This window comes from Rhopilema esculentum, chromosome 5 (genome assembly GCF_057945365.1).
Source record: "Rhopilema esculentum isolate cy_ngs chromosome 5, ASM5794536v1, whole genome shotgun sequence".
Taxonomy (NCBI): domain Eukaryota; kingdom Metazoa; phylum Cnidaria; class Scyphozoa; order Rhizostomeae; family Rhizostomatidae; genus Rhopilema; species Rhopilema esculentum.
This window is the reverse complement of record NC_142819.1, coordinates 5,036,112-5,061,667: the sequence shown is the minus strand read 5'-3', so window position 1 is coordinate 5,061,667 and position 25,556 is coordinate 5,036,112. Positions and strand designations below refer to the sequence as shown.

Sequence of the window (25,556 nt, the reverse complement as noted above, 5' to 3'; positions counted from 1 at the left end):
GACCAGGTCCAAACATACTTTCTAGTGAAAATAAATCAATTCGGAGGATGAATTTCATGAATAAATAGTTATTATACTGCCAAAACATTGGAAATGCAGCACAATCCACTGCCACTTCCAGAATGACAACAGTAATTACGTTCAAAAGTATGTTTGTGAATAGTTATGCTCTTTGGTAAGGCTACGACATCAGATAAAATGTATTCAGTTATGAAATAGAAATGGAAGAAAATGTAGTAATAAAATATCATAAATAGGTGAAGGTTAGTTATAAAATTGTGTGCTCTAGAATTGATGCATTGTTAGAATGTATGTAATTTCAAATTTATAAACTAATAAATACAATCGATCTGAGTTCATGAAATCAAGATGCCACCCACCCGACCAATTGATTTAGTTCATTAATTACCAACATAAAGTCATATGAGAAACTCTACATGCAATGAAGTCATTGACAGTGACAAGGTGCCTCTTGAGACAAAATTTTTTTTTCATAAATCAGAGATAAAAGGAAACCTTGTACTTGAAGCATGTGGCTGGCTCTGACATCACTAGTTACTAATAGAATGGTTTAAGAAGGCTTTATGATGTGTCGTCTACCAGGTATAACATAAAATTTCAAGTGCAAAACATCATAAATTTGCTTGAATATCTACAGGGAATATTGCTCCTTCGGGTTTTTAACTCCAGCCAATGCGGTTTGTCAATCAACGTGAGGAGGGCAGGAACATAACTTCATTTTGAGGACAAATTTCTGGTATGTAATTGTCAGTAAAAAGCATTTTTGCCCTGTGGCCAGGGAAAGTGGAAAAAGCGTGTGCCCAATATTGTTCTTTTAGCAAGGCAAGCTTTGCAAAGCTCTTGTCAGTAAGGGCTGACCACAGGCTCTATTCACCATATATCTATGAGTGCTTTGACAAACCACAAAACCATTTACTCTCTTGTTACCAGTTAGAATCAACAGTACACGCAAGCGCTTTTCTAGTGTCCTCATTTATTTATTTTGCTCTACAGCAACAACGATCTTTGACTCCTTACAATCTTCTTCCCTTTCCTTCAACTCCCCTCCTCCACACAATCGCAAAAACACAAGGCCATCTACACCGGCAATGCCTGCTATCACAGTTTGCCCATCGGGTGCCAAGTGATTGAAGCGCAAATCTGTGTCGGGGAGGAACTTTGCAATACGCCTAAGTTTCCCTTGCCGTATGCCAGTTGTATCCCACATTTCCAGCGATTTGGCCTCTTCCGCTATAGGCTGGCTTAACCCTATGATGCGTGAACCGTCCTGAGGAAACAAACAAAGGTTTAGTTACAAAAACTCGAGCGATAGAGGACTAATCACTGCTCAACTGTGCCAATGTATGCCTTAATAAGGCCTACAAGAATATAAGTACGTCTTTCATTGTTTACACTTCTCCAAATTTTCTATTGAAATTTTCACAAACTTTCAAAAAATGGCTCTTTGCTCTTTGTGTCTCTTTCGTAAGATGTTTTCTTTCCTATGAGTTAGAAATAAAGTTTTTGCACTCCACACCTGCTTGTTTGCATTGTATAGGCATGTTTTTTCGGAATGAAGATTTCCTGGGGATCACAACTCTAAACACAAAACCAAAACTTGACGTCCAAGGCTTGACATCAATGATGAAAGGAGAAGTGAGCCAGCAAGGCGGATTATCCGTCGTTTCCATCTTGTTGATAAATCATTCTGGACATGAAGGCACACCCAGGCATGCAGAGCTTTTTCTTTATTCTCTGAATTCTTTAGCATTAACAACACTAATCCACTGAGCCAGAGCTGATACTGATGCTAAGTACTATTGTTACAGGAACACAAGCCATTAGCAAATAGGATAACAATATTTCTCGTTCTTTGTCGCACAATTTTTGGTCAATAGCGACAAAGAACGAGAAATTTTAAAAAGTTCAGTAGAGAAATTTGTAAGAATTGGAGAGCTTTGTGTTCATTGGTTATTGCCAAGAATGAAAATTCGAAATAATTTGCAAAAAGGCTAGGATTCTAGATCTAGGCGCATAGAATAAATTGTTCTGTTCCTCAAGCATCCCGATTTGGTCCAGTAAATTGCTTAGCATTCCGTACGTAAACGATTAGTTAAACACATTGACATTCATAACACATATGAATCACGAAAATGTAACTGATGAGCCACTGGTGTGTTCTTAAGCGTTCGACGCCCCATAGACAGAGCTGTGCACGCTTTGGTGCAGGGCCTTTTTTAACATACTAACAAAAGGGGGAGGGACAATCGCCCAGGCAGCCCCGGTGATTTTCCATTGTCTTCTTCAACAATAGGCTATTGCCCTCCTCCTTATATAAACAAAGGTTTGCCCCCGCAGCAAATTTCCCTTCGAGAAGGCTACGCTTTGGTGTCTAAAACAAGACGGTTCTTAGTAGCAAGACTATAGTCAACAAACTTTCAAGCTTTCAGAAATTCAACCAATATTCAACATTATATGGTATAAAATTAGTTCGGTCTAGATCTAGCTACGGTGTGACTTTAAGAGCGAAGCTTAGCAACATAGACGGATACAAATAAAGCGCGACAAGGTTTATACAGAAAACACAGCAATTGTTTGGAAAGTGCTCCCAAGAGAAAAATCTACGTATTAACAACTATTGGAAGCAAAGACCGAGATACAACTTTTAGTTGGGGGGGGGGCAGCCTGATAAATAAATGTAAAAACAGTCATATTTTACAAAATAAAAGTACTTTACTTATAGTACTCAAGTTTCTTGGGGGGCTACCAACCCCCGCCTCCCGGTATCTCGGTCCTTGATTGGAAGGCGTACAAGTTAGTGGTACGTGTGTTCTGATAAGGCGGGAATGTTCGAAGAACTTCACGTGTAGAAACGGGTGCCTCTACACATAGATTGTGTGTATTTGTTAAGTACGCTAATTTCATATGTAGGAAATTAAAAAATAATCGGTAACTTTGACGTTACGTCCTGATCCACTTGTAGTCTACTCGCTTTGGAACTTTTAGATTTCTGAATGTTCGACTTAAACCTGCGACCCTTAGAGAAGTTGCATGGACCAAAAAGATGGAAGCGTTACCAAAAGATAGGAAATTTAGAGGAAAATAGCATAATATCGACAAATGTTCCCAATAATAATCAATATACGAATGCAAAATCTTCTCATGTAAAATCTGCAACTGATGGCAGGGACCGCTTAATCGGGAAGGAAAGCCATACCTGAGATGCCTGCATCTTGGTGTAGTAGAATGCTGTCGAGTAAACAAGCATCTCATGCGTGTAGATATCAAAGCATGCCAACCACTGGCAGTTTTGGTAGGTACCATCAATTTTACCAACTCCTGATATACAAGCCGCCATGAACTGTCCTTTGGCAGATGATAAAATGCAAGTGAAGGTTGTGCTTGCTTCGTAATCAAAGTCGTCATCTTTTGGTAATTCCGGTGTGAAATGGATTCTTTTCTTTTCTTTCCCAGTTTTCACATCGTAGAGAGGTAGGCTATTGCTGTTCTAAAAAAGGATATTGAATACTTTAAAACTGAAGTAATCATAATATATAAACACATTACCAATAATTTTTACAAACTTTATTAAACAGTCGAAAGTGCTACGATTAATTTTTTCGATAATATCTGTTTCAGCATTAGAATCTGATCCTTTAGCGCACGGCCTTACAGCCTACTCGCAGACTGCGTTTCCCATAACAAACTGTGTATAAAGAGAAAGGTCATCGCGCAATAAGTCTCGTTTAAACTCGACGTAACAGCTCGTTACATAAAGTAATTTTCTTCTAAAACAACCCCGTCCCGGATCGAAATGTTCTTACACATTTACAAGGGCCGCCGGGCATATTACAGATTAAGGGGGCTAAAATATTTGGAGGGCTAAACATGCAAATATCCAAGAGCAGGGAGATTTTTTGCATGGTTTTAAGTCCATTTTGGAAACTATTGGGAGGCTAAAGCCCCCGTAGCCCCCCCCCCCCACTTTCGCAGTCCCTGCACATTTATTTACTTCAAACAATATTAAATTAGTTTAAATAGTATCAAACCCAGTCATTCATAAGAGGGTTCTAAGAATGCAATGAGCCAGTTAGTTTGACATCGCATAGCAGAGACTCAAATGTAAATGTAATACAACTGGCCCATAGTCAAGCCTGCATCTAATTAATAGCAATGTTTCTATGTCGGCTAAAATACAATAAAGCATTAACATGACCCTATCCATTCACATATCTAATGTTTTCTTTGTGTTGTTTGATGGTTCTAGCTATTAATCTGTAAGTACCATTTAGGTGACCACCTTCGCATTTAGATACGTCAGAGCTGAGGGAACCAGGAAAAAAATGTCCCCTACCTCTAGGAAAGCGTCTCCTTTTTTGAGAAGTGCCATCTTGAGAACGCATGGAAAAGTTGCTTATTTCTTGGACGTAGTTTCCCTTCCTAATGGTGCCTACATGATTCTGAAAAGCTTCTCACATTCCTTGCTCACATTATCCTTAACTCAGTCTGCAGCGGTTTTAGATTTGCAGTATAATCAGAGGACGCTTAAGAGTATTCCAAAATATCAAGAAATAGACATTAACTTTACTATAGAACCGAAATGTGACACTATGGAACCGATAAAAATCATCTCTTGTGCGTGCAAAATATCCATTGTAATACAGCAAAGAGAAGAATGATATTTCTTAGGACGAAATGCTTCACTACTTACGATGGACAGAACTACTGTTTTCCCGTCAGGAGCCAATGCGATGGCTTCTGGACGCAAATCAACTCTTTGACCTTCAACTGTAATCTTTGATAGCTTTTTGTTGGCATTTAAGTCGATACAGATCGCGGGTACCGTTGTTGATTCGTAGTCTTTCAAAGCAAGCAAGGCAACAGATTTATCGTGGCTCACCTGCAATTGATGGAAGAATCCCTAAGGTTTAACTAAAAACACTAGAATCTGCATTATTTAACTACACATTTCTGAATCAAATCGTATAAGAGAGTTTCAAAATGCGAGAGTCCACAATTTCTTGTTAGGCCTTGGTCCCACTCTTGAAAGGCTGATTCGCTGCAAAATATTTTACGTTGAAAAGTTACATTATCCCTTCGTTATTCTTTCGTTGGTTTTATTCTCTCAACAACCCGCTTTTTAGTTATCAGAGCCACCGTAATAGTAACTTTTTCCAGACGCCATCAATGTTTTGCTAGCCAAATACCAGTTTTGTGTTAAAAACCTAAATATATGGTGCAAAACTACAATCTATGAGTCATGGTGCAAAATACAGTTTATTTAAAGCGTAACACGTCTTACCAGCATGTTGCTGATCTCTTTCGACTCTCCTGTCTTGATTGTAGCAATCACTTTTCCAGTTTTTAAGTTGTAACGATTTAGATCTTTCCCGTCTTCAGATACAACAATAAATTCGTAGTTACTCAAGTATTGCCACGTATTTGAATAGCCTGTGGTAGGAGCTAGCTCACAGACTTTGAGTGGGCTTGTAGCCTCAACTTTCTCTTCTATATAATCTATAAGATATATCTTCCTTGTGTTGTAATCCCAAATTGCCATGTATTTCTCGTTTATGTACGTCATAGCAGACGGGAAGATTCCTTCGATTCTCACCCGTCGCAGTCTATCTCGGTACAGCAAATCCCAGATAGTTACAACACCTTCCGCCGGGGGTATTGATAAAGCAATGTTTTCGTTACCTTCTGCCAGGAATGCATCTCTTTCCCCTGAAACGATTGGAACAGTGTTTTGGGCAAGTTTAACGAAGAAGTGATCGCAATAATTGCTTTAGTCTTTGATGCAAAACTACATGCAAGCCGACAGGGCTGGGTCTGACTTCAGGTACATTCTGTTACCTTATCAAATATTGCTACATACACATGCAATAGAAATAAGTGCATTTTTATTCTAAACATATCAAGCCTTCAAGGTCGTTAAGACCCCAATTAATACGTCTTCAGGTACCAGCGACTATCATGCAAAAAACAATTACAGAAAATTACTTGATGGCCTTTAAATCAATCTTTCATTTCACGTCTAACACGTTGACATTTGCATCTCATCTAAAGTTTTCTTTAGACCTGCCAATGATTCTCACTCAAAAAACAGTATAACCTGGAAACAGCTAATTTTTTGACCGAGCTCCCCAACATCAAAATACAAAACAATTAAACTCTAGAGTCTAGATACAGACTTGTCGCAGTAACAACAAGACATCTAAACAAAAATGATCCTGACCTTCGCCAACATAAGCCTTTGTCTTTTCAATAGCAGACAAATGTTTGTCTCCACCCTCAATATATGTCACAGCATCTAGGTCGTAAACATCAATCGCTCTTTGGTTCGTATCCATAGAGACAACGATCAGCTGCTTTCCATCAGGAGAGATTGCTTGTTTATATTGATTGCCTTGGTAACCCTGTATAGTCAATTTGATTATTTAAATGGTGAAAAAATTATGTCGTGTCATGTCATGTCATGTCATGTCATGTCATGTCATGTCATGTCATGTCATGTCATGTCATGTCATGTCATGTCATGTCATGTCATGTCATGTCATGTCATGTCATGTCATGTCATGTCATGTCATGTCATGTCATATCATTTCGTGTTGTGTCGTGCTTTGTCGTGCCATGCCCCCTACCACCTTCGAAATAGTAGCCTTCATTTTGAGTTTTTTTCTTTTTTGCACTTTTATGACTTTCATTATGTTGTTATAGCGTCAACAAAAAATGTCATTAACTTACCATTCGTTTCTGGTCATATTGAATTTCTAAAGTTATCATGGCATGTCAAGTTAAATGATAAACAAATCTAAAAATCATATTCAACTTACAGATTTCAGAGCAACTCTTTCATGTCCAGTATTGATGTTCCAGAAGTTGATTTGGAATATGACAGGCCAGATGACCTCCCAACCTGTTTCAAGTTTCACAAGATCCATATCGTAAACGTTGATGATAGTAGCATCAAATTTGCTTGGAATGTCTTGTAGAATATTCCATGATGATGTGTCCCAGATTACTAAGTTGACCTGAAACCAAATGAAAATCCTTGTTTAAAAAAATCAGCTAGGAAGTCAAACAATATGCAAATTTATTTTCTTGAATAGCTACTGCTAGGGTGTACCATAGGGAAATACAACTGCTGCAGAACAAAATCGTACAAGTCGTTGAAAACAAATTGGAACAAAATAAAGTTTATAAGTGTTACATACATTAGATGGAGTGGTGCCTTGAAAAGCCTACAGTTTATGGCAAAGGAGGAAAAAATGGATAGAATAGTGTTTGCGCTGGCGATTTCACAATGCACTTAAGAAACTCGAGTCAGCCTAATTCGCTTTAGAAATTTGTTTGGCAAGAAACGACCGGCAAATGGCAGAAAAGAACGAAACATAGAAAGAGGGTTACAATATGGAAGGTGGTTGGGGGCATGTACTACTTAACCAAAAAGCAACAATGGAACAGATCAAGAATGCAGTCTGCATCAGCGACTAAACGGTCAACAGACATATTTCATAATGGATCGTCATGATAGGTTCTGAAATGACAAAAATCTATGCGCAGACTTTGAAATAAAAAAATGTCTGTGGATTTAGTGAAGAGAAGGATAGAGACCATTAAAATGCAAGAGATAATTGATCCTATTCAAGAAGTGAAGAAAAGTTAATACATTGGGTACTCATCAAGAACAGTTGGTGATTGGCTGACAAAACTTCACTTGGAAAAAATATAAAGAGCTAAAGCTTGAAGTTTTTGAGTAACAATACATTTTAACTGGGAAGTAATAATTCAGCAACACTGTTACAAAACTATCCGATATTTTGTAGAAATACACTTGACCAGTACTGATGTATGGAACGAAAACTAGGCTTGAAAAATATGAGGATTTGGTGGAAATATTTAAAATGAAAAAGTTGCTGTGGATTCTTGAGTTGTTGATAAAAACTTGAAAAACGTTTCAGAAAAGGAGCGAGCAAGATTGATGCTGCGAGAATCTGCGAACAACAGGCTAAAGGATTGAACTTAAGCAGCGTTTGGCAGAATGAAAAAGGATGGAAGAACCAAAGAAGAGATAAAGTGACGTAATTAAGAAGCATATGGTCTCAATGGCTTACTACCGAAAAATCACTAAAACAGCATTAAAGGACATTGTGAAAGTCGAAGTAACATCAATGCAGAGTTATATTCTGTCTACTCATAATGACCAATGTATTCTGAAAGTGCAAAGTGTTATAAATTTCTCCACTGGTTCAGTCTTGCGAGATTGAGCAATTCGAAAGTCAAGGCGATAATTGCAAATGAACTGAAAATCCCAAATGTGATAGCACTAGGACAGGCTTTTATGCAGGCGAACAGCTTTCATGCAGTTCGGGTCAGTTGATTTAACTCCTGAAAGAGTCCTCTTATGTTGTCCCATATAGTTGTGATAGCAACTAAAGTTATACATGGAGATTTGACCGTTTGAAAGTACAATTTATACTTAGCCAACTTAAAATGTAAGATCTTATCCAAACTTTTCAAGGCCCTTCACAGCTCATAACCATAAGCTGACCCTACTTTTCCCCTTTCTTAATCTGATAAGCCTGTATCTAGGTATAAAAGACAACAAAATCATATTAAATTCTTATAGTTACTTGAAACTTACGAACCTGCTTATACTGGTCTTGCATTTTTGAGTTGCTTGTCAATGTTATCAACTCACTCCCGTTCTCGTTAAATTTATAATGTATTAGCACATACGGGGATTTCAGACTCTTTTTAAAGCCCTTATCGTCGCATTTGCGCACGGTTAGCGTTGTCATATCTCCTCTTGTATACGCATAGTAATTTCCACCAGCAGTTATGATGTCATAAAATCCAGTATCAGTTGTTGCTGCAGTTTCTTCGTATGACCAGCAGGGTTTCTAGGATGATTAAACAAAGTGGAGGGTTAGTTCTTCATAAATCTAAGGTTACAGTTTCAAATTCAAAGTTATCATTGCCGTAACAATAATCATTGAGATAATAATGTTAGCGGGATATTTCTTTATTATTAGACTCAATGTTACGTATCTTAACCACTAAATTGCTGCAGGATACTACAGCCGTCAGGTTTATCAATCTTTCTTCAGGCACATAATCATGACATAAAAACCAAGAGGAAGTTACTGATTGACTTTAAAAAGATATAACCTTCCGGAAAATTAGACATATACATCCTTAAATTAAAAACCAGAAGAAAGATCTTTGGAAGTTCTCACTGTAGGAGAAGTAGTACCCTAAAGCAGGCTGAGTTTCCTTGTCATGTGGAACAAGGACAGCCCAGGGTCCACCGACCAAGACGCTTGCTTTATAACATAACTCTTTAAAGCCATGAATATCATATGCAGCGATTCAACTATAATTCAAGTTTTAATTTCTTGTCTAGAAAAGCTTTTTTAAAAATAAGCGCCACTTACGACATCTTTGCCATTGACTTCGAATACAGATATAGTGCTTGCTCCAGCATGAACAACTTTCGTCCCGTAAGCTCCAATGTCCATGCATGTGCCATACTGTCCCACAAGGTACTCATTGTGATATGCTATCTCCTCTGTCTCTAAATCCATTGCCAAAAACCCACAAAAGCCGGCCAAAATAACTCCCTTGTCATCATTGTAAAACCGTGCCACTGTGAAAGAGTTTGGAACTTCATAAGAACGCAATTCAGTGCCACTTTCAAGGTCCCAGGTCCTAATGAAGCAAAGGTGACACTGGTTAAGCCCAAAATGAACAATGATTTTATGAACACAGCGTGAATATCAGGATAAAAAAGTAGCAAAAATATGTAAATGCACACTAACAGTATTAAGTTTCTGCAAGTTGGATTTCAGTTCAGTTTAGTTTTAGTTTAAATTCTACTGGATACATGCACTTGTTGCAAATCAGAAATAATCCAAGCTTAGAAGTATAAACAATGTAAAAGGAAGTTAAATAATATAAACGTAACATAACAAATACAGAGTAGAGGAGAAACAAGCTGGTATTGTACACAGGGAATTATTTAAAGGAGGAAACTTTCTCAGGAGTTTCTAAACTAATAGAGGAGAAAGCACCCCCTAGTAAATTAGATGCGTTCTGCTTAATTTTTAGTTTTAAAAGTAAAAAAAATCATCTGTAAGTTGCTTTAATTTTCCACAGAAAAATATGATCTATGTATAGACTAAGTTAAAAAACCATCATTGATTACCATGTTGTTTTGTAAAAATATTTTAAGATTTTTTTAAAAGATTCATAAACAAATGCTAATAGTCTTAGCTGAAAAATGTCTTGAAATCTAAGAGGTTTAAGCTTCTTAAAAAATGGGAAAAGAGGGAGAACGAAAGATTTGATGAGAAATAGCTCTGGCACCCTTTTCTTGCAGCTTAAATATTGGCTCCAGGTATGAGTCATATGTTTGTCCCCAGACAGTGATGCCATATTGTAGAAATGACATGAACAAAGCATTGTAAATACATATCAGTGAGTCAGATGTAAGAAGATTCCGAATTCTGAAGAGAATGCCACACGTTCTTGCCAATTTTTTGGAAAGTTCGCCAAAATGATACTTGCAACTCAGGTTTTCATCAAGCAGAAGACCTAGAAACTTAACATATCTGACTCTGGTGATGTGTTTCTTCCTATTTTAATTACAGTGTCTGGAGGTATTGACGATGAGGTAGAATGGAAGATAACATAATCAGTTTTGTCTTTGTTCAATGATAGCCTATTGGCATCAAGCCATCTTCTTACGAATTTAAGCTCAATATTAACTGTTTTAACAAGTTTATCAAGAGTTTCCGTATGTGTCATCGGCAAAGAGATAAAATTTCAATTTTCTTAAGGGAGACAACAAGATCATGTATATGACAAATGCAAAGGAGAGGTGAGATGAGCTATCATATCATTAAAATTCTTGCCATCATAGGCAGTTAGAGCAGCCTGAAGAAAGAGTCAAGGTCTATATAGAGACTAAGCATTTAAAAGCCTGTTTGTTGTAGACATATGGGGAAGTCTGATAGAATTTCACTCTGCCAAACTGATATTGACCTACCAAAAATAAAAATGGCGAGGAAAACAAGGCCTTCAAGAAGGAAAGAGGGCCCGCGAGTTTGTACCTGGTAAAAATTTTATTAGTTGTCATACTTAATTTAGACAAGACGAGCTGTTTGAAATTATAGTCCATCCGCACATACATTTCGATAAGGAGAGGGTGCCTGAAGATAGAACATTATGAAATGATAATAGAATAATACTATATAGCATTTAAGGCTCTATTAGGCTCTAATATCTCTTAATCAAGGTTTTTCATACGTACTTGACAGTGTCATTTTGCGCTACTGAGAGAAGCCTTTTGGAGTCCTTTGTCGCTGTTACCCACTGCACAGAAGAGGTGTGACCGGCCAGTGACTGAATCAGTGGTCCTCCAGGCTTATCAAAGCAAGCAACCGTAGGGTACAAGCAAGGGACATTGGCGTTCCTAGACTGGTTGATCAGATCAGAGATCTTCTCATGGCCTGTCAGGTGACCAAGCCTGCCGTTTAATTGTGACGCCAGTTGATGTGGATCACCTAGTAATTCCTCACCAGACATCTGAATAGTGTCACGAAGCAGTTTTATTTCCTTTTCATCTTTAAAAACTTCCAGTGTCTCATTTAAATCTTGTAGCAGACTCCTTAATCCGAACGCACAGAGTTTCGCGGATAGAAAGTCAAAGTTAAAAATCACATGATCCTTCAGTGCCTCAAGATTTCGTGATTTTATCAAATGCCATGGTAGCTCGTTGAGTTTGCGATAGTTATAAACATCATTATCTTGGTCCTCCTGTTTTGGGAAAATATTCGGCTGTGCTGGCACAAGACGATCCTTCTCGTCACTGTCTCCTTGTTTGGACGTAAAAGGCTTCAACATTCCACCAGACCACCTTCCGAGGAAATATTCAGCTAATATCGCATGAATCTTTGCCTCGTTTTCGGGCTTGATGTAGCGCTGATGTGCAGTTTCGATAAACTGCCTATGGTACCAGTTGTTAACTAGGACACCATCTGCACCCCTTGATACGATGTAGGAGCCGAGATCGGTTTTGACTCGAATCCATAACAGCGGTGGTACCCTTCTGACTGGTGGAGTCCAATACTGATACACGTCGTTCAGCACTTCGTCATCGATAGAGAGAATGTCGTCAAGCTCTGCATCGCTAAGACCATTCTTTGCCGCTGTAATGTAGGCCAGGCCATGACTGACAAGTTGAGACCCATGCAGTCTCTCGAGTCTAGCAAAGAATCCATTAATAGACTCTTTAACAGTGCTTTGAAGGACTGTTTCTGCCTTCGGGGAGTATGATTTCCAACGAACAGCCTCATCGAAAGACAGTTTCAAAAATAAAGGCAAAGGACATTGATCAAATGCTTTCATGACAATCTTCATTTGCTCCTCTGTGATGGTATGGTGGGCATCCTTCAGCCAGGCATCAAGGATCAATCCTGCAGTATCATCCGGCATAACAGGTACCTCCACAAACGCACTTTCAGGCAACATATTCTAGCAATGAAAATTAAAGATGAACATTCACATTCTCCCCAACATCGAGTAAATTGAGCCAATTATTTCAGATAAAAAATTAATGGTGTTCATGCAAAAAACATTGAAGATTGTATCGCTTAGATTAAAAAAAACATTCGTCGGCAACACCATTAGTAAATAAATTGCTGGTTGGAGTATACTTGCACAAATCTGGATCCCTACTTGATTTCGATGCAAAATAAATAAATGGTTACAAAGAAATATGGGCTTTCATCGTGTTCGTGCTACACGTCAGGGACCGCAAAAGCTTGGTGGGAAGGGACTAACAACATTGTGTAAAACGTGCTTAAAGCGATCTTTGCTTTTTGCGTTCGGTGTATTCAAAACTCTCTGTTAAAGTTATCGAAAAGAAAAAATTCACAACTTAAATCAAGGCATGGAAGGAAAGGCGCTTCGCCAACAAGAACGAAATTAAAAGGCATCGCATGAACCACTTCCTTCTACTTTTTCACAGTCACATTTCTCATAACAGTTCAATCATTTTTCCAAAAAACACTCCTTAGAAGAATATTGTATAAAAACAGATTTTCTACAGGCCTTAACAATATTTTGCAGCAAAATATCTGTGTAACTAGGAAATCAAAACATTTTAATCGTAAAAACTGAATGATGTTTTCGGCAGTTTTCATTTTTCTGAAAAGTCATTTACTCAAACTGTTATTATTTTTCTGCTTAGCAAGAAGATCATTACCTTTAAAGCAGGATATGTCTTGTATTCCTCTCCAGGTAATGTTGACAAAATGACGGCAACATTGTGAGAAATCTCCTTTGGGAGCCATTTCATGGCAAGAGCACCATCTTCTGGAGAGAACTGGTCCAGTGAGTCGAGAATTATAACCAGCTTTGTTTCCATACTTTTCAATTTCTCAGAAAAAAATTCTACCATCTTTTTGAATGACTAGAGAGAAAGGTTCAAGAAAAATTACAACGTAGTACAATTTTGATCAAAGCACTCATATTGTGTATTGTCAATATATTAAACGAAACAGATTAGGAAACTATTACATTTTGCCAATATGGCACATGTGATACGTTTAAAAAAGCGTGACACCAGCCCTCAATGGACATACCTTGAATTGATAACTGTATTCGTAATAGATTGTTAATAAATCAGACAGAGATTCAGGTATGCTACCAGATTAACACAATTTGATCAGCGTCCCAGTTCCAAGACACAGTTCATCAATAAATATCATATAAACGATAGAAAGTTTAAAAAGAATAGAGAAAGTTTACTTAATAAAACTCAGCGCGAAAAAGTCAGGATTAGTTTATCAGTAATGGCTTTGAAGAAAGCACATATTTGAATACTTAAGCTGTTGGCCTGACACTCTTCAGAGAAGTAAACGTTAGAATATTGATTGAAAAACACTAAGAACCAGCTGTGGACTGAAATGGGCCAATCAGAAACGTGAGTTCACGACTTTAAAAGATGCCCTATCAGTGCTGCTTGCCTATTAAAAATGTTACCAATGGCTTCGAAGAGTGAAAACGAACTCCTTCTGTCTACACAGTATCGGTTGTTTCATTTTAGGCAGATGGGTTCTTAAACTGCAAGATACAATGACGGCCGGGTTCAAGTATGTCATCAGTTGCCACCTAAGACTTGCAGATCAAACACAACAACTAAAACATGTTATTGGGCATCTTTTACTAGAAAACCCAGATTGTCCGTGGTGATTTTAGGTGTTGCCTAAAGCTAAAAATGATCCAAGAAACAATCAAAAGAAGGCTCTAGCCAATGGTGTCTTAAGTGGGAAAAAATATTTGAACCCCGATTTAACTAATGAGATATGAAACAAAACAAAGACGTTACCTTGGGTATGTCCGACGTACCCAGGCCTTCGAAATGACAAAGTTGTTCACAAATACCATACAACACCCTGTTGACACTGGATGACTCGGACGTTGTTCCAATGAACCTCAATATCATCGGTACACTTGGGTACTTCTCTTTGATCCTCTTGGCAGCGACTGCCATAATCGATGTTTTGCCACATCCGGATGGCCCGTGCACGACTAGGACACTCTTGTTAGTCCCTTCCTCGCTCTCATAATCAGGTTCATCTTGACTTTGATCAACATGCTTGATGATGGCATCTAAAACAGCCTCCCTTCCGAAGAAGACGCGGGATTTATCCTGGCATGTGGCGGCATGGTGACTAACCTCCTTGACAAGGTCACCGTCGAACACTACCTCTTTCTTTTCTTGAATTCCCTCATTTATCATACCAACCAATGTGTCATAGAAATCTTTGCATAACTTATCAACGTAGGTCTTCTGTTTATCGCTCTCCTTTGGGTTTATTCCGGCTTCTCCGCACCATTCCACGTCATACTCGGTTACATTAGACTTTGGGAGATCTTTCAGCAATTTTCCCTTAAGCTTATCAAGCAATGCAACCGCCTCTTCGTCAAGGCCATTTGGGGTCTTGTCAATGAACATTCGCGCCTTGCCTTTGTCCAAATTGCTCTTCATGTCAGTTATGTTGCGCTTGAACCAATAGCAATGCTTCTTTTTGTTTTTAGCTCTCAGTATTCCCCGTCTTATTTCATCTTCAGTGACTGGTGAAGTGAAAAAGGTCAAATTGTTTAAAAGATGATATCACCATATAACTTTTAACATTGATATTATAAAGTAAAGACGCAACAACGCTTAAAGGCATCACTTCAAAAAGGGAAACTCTTTGCTTAAAGTGAAGACGTAACAACGCTTTAAGGCATCACTTCAAAAAGGGAAACTCTTTGCTTTGATTATTATCAACAAAACTTCTTTTAATAACTTGCTTATGAATATCGCAAGTATAGTTTTCCTTCTTCAAATAACATCAATCAGTCGAAACCGTTCGATGACACGCTTGTCATCATCACTAGATAAATTTCAGTGGTCACCTGAATTCCCATTGATTCCTTTATACAATTGGCTATGCTAAATTTCCCAATCAGCAAAGCGGGACTGAGGCTGTATTCTTACTGAATTCTCAATAGTAAATACGCCACAGAACATTTGACTGAAGAGACACGGTATTAATGACTCTACTTAAAGTTGGTTGGCTAGCAAACGGTTATGTATTATAAACATACACACACACGAGATTTCAAGATGGGTCATATTGTTCACAATCTATATTGCTATTGCAATGCCATGCAAATGCTATGCAAATGCAAATATATAGTTCAAAATCTCTCTCGAACCTTCAGGTTCACAGCAAGACAAACCAATCTAGGACAGTCTTTCGACAAAACTTACAAACTATGTGGAATACAACGACACCTGGAAAATACTACAACAGCCCTCCACAGTTGGCAAATGTGAGTTAAGAATCCCTGCTCCCCTTGAGAGCTTCAGCATCAAAAACTCTCAAACCTTTTTATCATATTAAAGATAATTACAAGTTATTATACTGTTTAAAAACCTTCAAACAAATACCTGAGATGCAATATTTGTCAATCTCTTCTTGATCTTTTAGCGCTTTCTTAGATGCCTCACGAAGGATCAATTGCATTGCTTCGAACACTGACCACCACTCACTAGACGCCTTGGACCTCTCCTCCGCACTTACATCCCTATTGTTGTAATTTGGTAGTATACTTCTGATTGGCTGCAAAATATACATCGCTGGGACTATGTTCTCATCCTTGACAAACCACTTAGTGAGGAGCTCCTTCTCAGCATCTTTTTCAACTTTTGCAAGCATAGCCTCGAATTCGTTTTGGGTTATTTTCGGCGGGAACGGTCGGTAGCCATACTTTTGGCCTAAAAACGTCTATCAAAAAAGATATTGTAGCAAAGGAGTTTGAACAAAATTAAAGTTATCAAAATTATAAAATTTAGTTTCAATTTATAGCAAAAACCCTTGTCGAAATCTCACTTCAATAAGAATTTAGACTTATCCTCTTGGCAAATATCTGTTGGATCTTACAACATTTTTCTCAGATATATTGTAAAGGTCGTTGTAGAGGTCATTTCTGAGTTCAAATCCAAACAGATAGCAGTGTTAAAAAGACGAACGTATAATGCGACGTGTTTCGTCTAATGCGATGTGTTCGTTGTAAGTTGTCTGAATACATACTGGCCGATTGAAGTTATGTAAAAAAAATCTTCCTTGAAAATGCTATGATAATGCAATCAAGTTAAAAAACGGAAGACCTCGTTAATATCTACAAGAAACATAATATATGCTTTCCATTTATCGCTTAGAGCGGGGCCTTACACGGTGCCTAGCGAAAAGACATTGAAGCTGCAGAGCACTTACAATAAAATTCGGACCGACGGAAAACTTCTGGCAGCCTCTAAGCTCCCTCATACATAGCTCGCTGGTCATGTGATCATCTGTTGCCTCATCTCGCACACCCCAACGCATATCGACGACCTGGAAATCATAGCCGTGTGATTGGCAGTACTCTTTCAGCTTCGGATAAACTCTTTCCATTAGACTGTTTCTTTCTATGAAAGTATCTGCAAGGAATATACTGATGATTGGCATATATCTACTTACAATGCATAATGTATAGTTTCGTTCACCCCAGGGGTGTTTATTGTTGGTGGACAGCCTGCTGGTTCATCTTTCTTGGTACTAGAAATAATCCTTTGTATCATGAAACGCTCAGAAGAAATAAGTGCAAACATATTCAGTCAGGCAGCTGATCTTCCGGAGGAAACACATCTTATTTCCCAAGAAATGCCATTCAAATGTGACGATCTAGATAACGTACATACCCCCTCCACACCCCCCCCTATCCCCCCGTGGCACCGCCACTGCAATACATCCGAAGCTAAAAAGAGGTTTTTGCTGAATTTCATGACATTGAGATCTATACCTGAGATCCTGGTAGAAAAAATATTAGTTGACATGAAAATCATTTGTACAACTCTGATGGAAATCATATTGTTTTTCCTAAAAGTTCCTAGAAATCTTTTTGTTTTGGTGAAAATCTCGTACTCTATCTGCGAGAATTGCCCTTTGGCTAAAATTTCGTTTTTTTCTTCGACGTAACTCAGTAATACCCAAACAAAAGCAAAACGAAGACTGCCTCGTGTTTGAGCTGATGTTTAAACTGAGATATTAGCTAACCTTTTAACTTTTCAAATTTTTAGCCCCAGTAGAATTTATTTGTTTTAAATGAAAAGACACGTTTTATTTAACAAAAGCTTGTCCCCAAACTAAAGTTTTCAGCTAAGGTTCAACAAAAAATGCCAAAATAAGGTAAACGTAAGAACCAGAACCAATAAATCAACAAACGATAGGACTTGTTCGCATAAATTTACCGGTGAATGTCGAGCTTGTGAATATTCGCACAAGTTTGAATTGAGAAGGAATTTCCATGTCAATTTGGCCATCAAGTATTTTGCCTTTCATCTCACCAGCACCGCTTCTATCATACCACCAAGAATCATCAGCCTCCTTTTCTTCGTCAACTTCATCACCATCGTTGGCATTTTCTGCTTCTTCTTCTTCTTCTTCTTCTTCTTCTTCTTCTTCTTCTTTATTCTCTTCAGCATTATCTTGCTCCTCTTCTTCCTCTTTATCTTCTAACAAAAAACACAAAGTTTCTCAAAATTGTCTGAAATAAAATTCAAGGCACTTAACATAACTATTTCAACTCAACTTCTTTTTGGCCTATTGAAAAACCTACCTTCCTCTTCTTCTACCTCTTCTTCGTTATTTTCTTCTTCCTCTTCCTCTTCTTTTTCTACATCAACATCATCTTCACTTCCATGATTGTCTTCGATACGTTGTTGTGTCTCATGTTCAGTCTGTTTTTTGTAATTTCTCATTTGTTGTTCGTCTTCATCAGTATCATCATTTGTGTCATCGGTTTTTTGGCCATCCCTCTTAGCATTTTCATCAATTTCTACTGTACAAAAAAATAAAATGACTCTAAACAGCTAAAAAATTGATTTCCTCTAGCATATGGTAACATGGAAGTTTCTCTAGTTTAGAAGCGAAGACAAATTGAATTGGCGCTTCGATAACACCGGGGACATGACCAGTCGAATCATGAGCTATCAATAACTAATAAAAATAAAGGTAACTGTAATAAAAAGGATATTCGTTTTTATTTAAAGCTCCATCTACTACAGCCTATTTTAGGATTGACCCACTCGGTATAAATTTCGGCGTATGACCACCATACAACTGTGAGATTTATTAACTTTTAAGCCTTGGCTGTTCGTAAATTGAAACGATGAACTGTTCTCTGTTGAGTGTCATGGTAAGAAGGATGATGCTTTTATGAACAATCTTGAGGTTCTTTGACACCAGAAAGATACTCATTTGCGGCTTAGTTTGCTTTACAATGAACAGAGCCACATAGAGATAAGTGAAATAGCTGTAAAACTTGTTTAAATTTGGTAGCACATGTAAAATTTTCATTTAGGCACAAGGGTGGGCCATTGGCGAGGATCGCGTTCGTTTAATGAGAAATTGAGATTTTCAATGGATTGCAAACAATTTCTCGAATTCTTAGCTTTATATCGATGATAAGACAAATACTATTATTTGTTGGTTTTTATGTGAGATTTGAAAACGACAAACAAAGAAACTTTAAAGAAAGATGACATGGAAACCTTAACACCTTACGCAAAACTATGGAGTATAGTAAAAGCTAGAAATTGAAGAGAGTTTTTTTCAACATTAAACTTACCAGTTGCCCTTGACCCATAAGCTCCCATCGCATTCCTGTAGATATAAAAACAAGCAGAGAACTAAAATGATGAAATTGCATTTAGATATCCTTAAGAAATACATAAATGAGTAAGAAAACTGCAAATAAAAATAAAAAGAGAGTTAGTCTTTCTTGACAGAACTTTTGTAAATACATCCAAGAGCTGTTTATAAAAGGTAAGCAAGCCTGCCCAAATAAGCAACTGGCTCTGTGAGAATGCATGGCTTGTCTCATAATAACAGGTCCTTCAGCAGTGATAGCAGTAGATCAAGTTGAGGTGCAAGGCCTGCAGTGATTACAACACAGATAAGACATGACCCCAGACCAATGTTTCACAAGTACAAATTATAAATCACCACCCAAGTACAAATTATAAATCACCACAAGATACTTTGTTACTGTTAATTTTTCTACTTGGCAAAAAGAGGAGGGAGGCATTTCTCTCACCCCCGCCCCCAACCCTCCCTTCATCATTCCCTTTAAATGAGATCCCATCCAAGCCTTCTGCCATATGTCTGTTCTAATCTTGCTTGAAATATCTTTTCCCTTCTCTGCCCTCTTTTGCATAGACATATGTATATCTCTTACATTCTATTTATATTTATTTTCCATGCTCTTATATCCGTCATCCTATTCCATTTGTTGACTTCCATATTCCTTTAACGTTTTTTAGTTCTATCATCGCTTTTCAATTTTACTTGATAACTGGCTATTCTCTAATTTTTCCTGGTATAATTTACTTAAATTGATCGTTATTATTCATAAGATAGCTCAGATCTTCTTTTGATGGAAAATACACTTTGGGGGTAGCTATAATTCAATGATTTCAGCAGTCTAGAAATACATTGCCATTAGCTTACTTGATGTGAAAAACAAAAGAAAAGGGAAATTTTTGAAAAATGACAGTTTTTCCTAACATTAGGATACAATTTTCCGATTCAGATCAAACGAAACCCTTGACACCTATACATTTTCTAAAACTGGGCCAGAAGTGCTACAGAAAATTGGGCATTTTGAGCTGTCACTGCTTTTTAAATCCAAATCCTGGCCCTTTAAAAATGCATCAAAATGAGAATTTGAAAAACTTTGGGCAAATAAACAAAATTTAACTAACAAAATTAATCTAAAGTTCATCTACATGTAATTCAACATTGACATGGCATGGTCTACAACAATGTATTGCAGACATGTCATGCCTCACATTTCTTTTGGGTACTTAGACTAGAAAACAGTGAATCATAATTACCAACAGACCTTTGGCATTGTAAAATTTGTAAACAGCACAAAAGTGTTATTACAACATAATAAAGTACTTTTTGTCTGGGTCTAATTTTGTTCCAAAGGAAAGCAGGAATTTAATTCCAAGAGCCTTGCCTTGGGTGCTCACAAGATAACTTGAGAGGGAAAATAGCAGATTTGTTTGCTTCTTTGTACCTAAGCAATAACTTCTCTGAGAGTACCTCAGTCTTAAAAGTAACACAAAAGGGTATTTACAATTTGAGGTATAACCCTGCATTCCATCAGTTTCATTGTATGAATGTGTACACTTTTACAAACTATGAAAGATTAATTGCATATTGCATCTCAAGTAATTGTTAGAACATACAAAAATTGAGATATTGTTTAGTTACAAACAACAATGTTTACTTCCGTTTTCATTGCACGCCTTCATGCTGTGAGCTGTCAGAATATCCTTTGTTTATTTTTTTGTTCAAGTAGTAATCATCGTTATGTTATGGATGAATTTATCTTAAATCGTTTCTTATTCTGCATAAAACTCCTGATTTTGACAGTAATGCCAAAACCTTACCTGAGAAAGATCATGCAGCTTTAGGATTTTCAAATCAGAAATGATAGGAGTGGAGTGAGAAGTAAAGTGTTCAAAGGAAATTGCCCTTATAACCCTTTTCTGTAACAAGAACACCAAATTAATATAAGTTTCATATGTAAGACCCCAGACTAAAATTCCATATTGCAAAAAGGGTGAAAATAAAGAGTTGTAAAGACAAATCAAAACATCAACAGGTAAAAAGTTTCTTACTTTGAGGAACATACCACATGTTCTAGCCAGTTTTTTGGACAGTTCAGTCAGATGATACTTCCATTAAAAATTTTCATCCAAAAGAACTCCAAGAAATTGGACATAGCAAGTCTTTTTTACAAGAGGGTTTCCGATTTTGATATTGATTATGTCAGAGGAAAAATGTTGAGGTGACTTGAAAATAATATAATATGTCTTGTCGATATTCAAGACAATTCATTAACATCAAGCCATATTTTAACTTTTTTAAATTCTTTGTTAACTGTTTGTTGAAGAAGATTGAGATTCTCTGCTTCAAAGTAAATATTTGTATCATCTGAAATAGATAGAAGACTAGTTTTGATGATGATTGAGGTAAATCATTAATGTAAACTAAGAAGAGGAGAGGACCAAGTACTGAACCCTGTGGGACTCCACATGTGACATTGAGGTAACTAGAGTTTGATTCATTTACTGATACATACTGTTTCCTATACATGAGATAAGATCTAAACCAATCTAAGGCAGTTCTTCTAATTCCATAATATTCAAGCTTTGTCAACAGAATATTATGATTCACAGTGTCAAATGCCTTTTGTAAATCAATAAAAATCCCACAGCAAAATTTCCTATTGTCTAGTGAATTCTTAATGGCATCTGTTATGCTAACAAGAACATGGTCAATAGAATGATTAGCATGAAATCCAAATTGTGAAATATATAATATTTCATGCTTTTCAAGAAATTTGTAGAGACGTTTGTACATAACTCTTTCAATGATTTTGCTAAAAATAGAGAGAGGAGAAAGAGGTCTATAGTTAGAAGCTGCAAGTGGACAACCTTTCTTGAAAAGTGGTATAACTTTAGCCAACTTCATTTTGTCCCGGAAGATTCCAGACTGGAAAGATTCATTTATGATTTGAGAAAGAGGAGATGATGTAAGTGGGGAAAGTGTTCCTAAGATTTTCATAGGAACACTATTTGGTCTGAGAGACTTTCCAGCTTTAAGGAGCGAGATTATCTCAGATTATCTCAGACAGTGAAGAAGAAGCTTCCAATTCTGCTTTGCAAGTGACTTCATAGATCTTGGTATGTTTTTGGTGATGTTATGAGAAACGTTAAAAACAAAAAACTTTAAAAAACATTCGCTATAACGACAGGATCTGATGCAACATTACCATTTGAGTCCTTAAGATTACTTATAACATTAACACTACTTGATTGCCCAATATCTAAGACTGATTTAATTCCTGGCCATAATTGTTTCATGTTATTGCTATTTTTCTGGAAAAAGTTGTAGAAATAGCTGGCTTTACTTTTTCTCAGGGAAAATCTGATACCAAGCATCTGGAGTTGGCTTCCTTAAGAGGGTTCTGACAAAGGATTTTAACCCCAGCCCAGCTCCCTGCTATTATTAGGAAAAGTTGCATTCCTGATAGGCCTTCTAAGATTTTCTTTACCTTGTGTCCACAAAACATCAAACACTCAAAGTAATGGTCATCCAAGTCCCAGAATGATTTTCTCTGTCCCAGTGCCGAAACCAATAGACAGAGCCAGGTGGTTGCCCATGCAAGTTGCAAATATGGTAACGAGAGGGCGTACTTTAAAACAAGGTCTATTGAATTTTACTAGAAAATCAGTGATGCTGCACCTGACATTGGCAGGTGATTTTTGTGCACTCACACCTGAAGTGCTTGTTGAAATTGTATCTACTCTGCAAACAGGGTGCCAAAGTAAGGAACTCCCATTTGCCAGTACATCCTTTCAGCAATGGCGGCGCCAGTCACTACGCTCTAGGGAGGGCAAAATAAAAAATTTAGGCCACGCCCTTTTAGCGCTAGGAAACGCCCCTTTATAAACAAGGAAAGCCAATTTTAGGAACGCCCATAACTAACTGTTGGCTATGTAAAGGCAGTTTGAAAATCAAAGGATGACATCAAATAATGTATGTTGCCAAAATGTTTCCCCTCCCCTAACATTTTCTCATCAGATTTAGAGGAAATACAAAATTGATCCTGCAGAGAACTGAGGGGGACATGTCCCACGCCGCTACTGCCCTTCAGGACCTCCTCTTAAGTTTCTTTATAAGTATATCAAACTTAGTTTGACATATGTACTCAAGGTCATCAAAAGCAGGGGACTTGGGGTTGAAGCCCCATCTCTCCATATCTGTCAAACTATATCAAATACTCGGGGGGAGTGAGGGGTCTAAATGGTGTAGAGCAAATAGCTCAGGGGGATTGACCCGCCTTGTTAATGCATATACAAGGGTGGCACCAGATGGGGGTCTGGGAGGCAAAAAAATGTCTTTAAGCAAAAATAAGGGTAGAGTAAAATAGAGATAGAAGAAAAGAATAATGCGATGAATCCTATTACAGTATTGCTTAATTTCCAAGTGATAAGCTGGTGTCTTATGGTGCAGCATAAAAAGTAACGAATTCCATTTTAAGACTTGAATTAATCAAACATAATAAAAACATGTCTTAAAAATAGCAAAATGTTTGCAAAAAAAGGACTGCAAGGAATATTTTGAAGTGTACTTTAAGCTAGTCTAGAGGGCATGGTCGGAAAAATTCTCTGCTCGCTTTGCTTGCAAGGAAGCCTCATCTTCGGATATACTGTAATGCCTCGAATTAGCGCACGGGCGCTTATTTAATTTTTGAGGCTCCAGGGTGGGCGCTTATTCGAGGGAGGTGCTTAATCGAGGGGGGCGCTTATTTAAAAAGTAGATTTGGGTTGCAAATTGTATTGTTCATTAATCTTTCTTGTTGAATTGCCTTCCAATTATGCTTTCGTTGAAAATTCGAATAAGCGCCGTTTCTGAAGGTTGAAGGATGGGCGCTTATTCGACGGGTGGGTGCTTTTTCAATAACTTCACCTCTAGGGTGGGCGCTTATTCGAGGGGAGCTCTTATTTGAGGGGGGCGCTTCTTCGAGGCATTACGGTACCTAAGCTAAGGCCTCCGACCACCTATCGCCTGCCTTCTAATTTACCGCTAGCATAACCAGTGTCCCCATAAACTCATAGGCATAAAATATCGTGAAGCATTTTAGTGCGTTTATCAAAAGTTGGTTCTTTAGTCTAATGATCTTATCAACTCGATCACCTCACTTTGGAATTCTTGGTGCCGCCCCTTTGTAGAACTAGAATGTGCTATAGTTCTGTGGAGAATGTTTCGGAACAGCCCTAAAAAAATTGACAGCATCCCCCGTCAGCAGCCAATATGTTCTCAGTTTGACTTAGTAGCTTGTTAATTTAGCTGTTCTATTACATAACGCTAAAGGTAAAACATCAGATAATGTCTTCTTTCGTGACGCGTTATTTTCATTTAGGCCAAACATAGCAACCGGTTTGCTGCTAGTCTTGCCGTTTCATTTGAAAACAAAAAAGGTTAATAAATTAGACTCAATAAATAGAAAAAAATTATCAAACGTTTATAAGTGTTTGTTAAATAAGCAAACTAAAATACATGATCCAAGAAAAGCTGCTGCAAAAAACTACAAAAAGTGGGGCCTAACAACAACTTACGTGGGAGCTGATGCACCTTCCTGCCTTCGTGCGCCTTTCTGAGCGCTTGCACACGACCCCATCGGTATCACGTTTCCTTTTTAATCCTCTTTTAATTCTATCTCCTTGCCCTTTACCTGCGACCAGGCAGGAACCGCAAAGTATGCTGTGACTAGCTTTTTGCTCTGGCTTAGGCCTTAGTTTTCTCTGGTGACAAGTAATCAATTCACTCACCATTATGCTTGTTGCTATGTTATCGTTGAGAAGACTATTAATTATTTCCGCCTTCAACACGGACGTCACAAAAAACCACATGTTTTGAGTTCTTTCTAAGAATCTACACCTCCCAAACTTTGACTCTCTCTACAAAATAAATCAACTTGCTCTAGATTTCATACATTTGCATCTATCTCCGTTTAATTTCAAGTCAGTGGGATAAGCGGGATGACGCGAATTTTTAAGAATTAACTTTCGCCAATCAACCGAATTGGGAAATATCGCAGGAATAGACTTTCGCGTTTTCAGAAAATTACAATAAGTAAATAAACTTCGCAAATTGAGTTTCTTGTCAATTTTGTAATATTTTTGAATATTCAATACTAATGTTGTGGCTTATTTCGCAAGAGTTGGTGTTCAACAAGATTAACTCGAATTCTTATTGGGTCGTAGAGCAACTACTTGTTAGGGGAAACAACTTTCGCGGGAAGAAAATTTCGGGTTTTTCGCATTTTCGCGTTTTTGGCCTAAGATCGAAAAAGTTTACAGTCTTTTTTACAAG

At 37.6% G+C, this 25,556-nt stretch overlaps 1 protein-coding gene across 3 annotated transcripts; it reads right to left on the bottom strand.

Annotated features, from left to right (window-relative positions):
- Positions 1-39: 39 nt before the first annotated feature.
- On the bottom strand, positions 40-25,137 carry LOC135689970 (NACHT and WD repeat domain-containing protein 2-like). Of its 3 annotated transcripts, none has more exons than XM_065207338.2 (17): positions 24,800-25,137; positions 19,231-19,265; positions 18,220-18,441; positions 17,852-18,115; positions 16,839-17,041; positions 16,013-16,349; positions 14,399-15,147; positions 13,274-13,480; positions 11,318-12,540; positions 9,441-9,714; positions 8,652-8,906; positions 6,837-7,034; positions 6,239-6,419; positions 5,303-5,727; positions 4,712-4,900; positions 3,218-3,508; positions 40-1,288 (listed from the first exon to the last, which is right to left on the bottom strand). In XM_065207338.2, the coding sequence occupies exons 1-17, from the start codon at positions 24,859-24,861 to the stop codon at positions 995-997; spliced, it is 5,409 nt and encodes a 1,802-aa protein (XP_065063410.2). In that variant the 5' UTR covers positions 24,862-25,137; the 3' UTR covers positions 40-994. The 3 variants fall into 3 exon arrangements, with proteins under 3 accessions (XP_065063410.2, XP_088972375.1, XP_088972376.1); XM_089116249.1 differs by having other exon boundaries at positions 17,852-18,112; XM_089116250.1 differs by having other exon boundaries at positions 18,220-18,438.
- Positions 25,138-25,556: the final 419 nt, after the last annotated feature.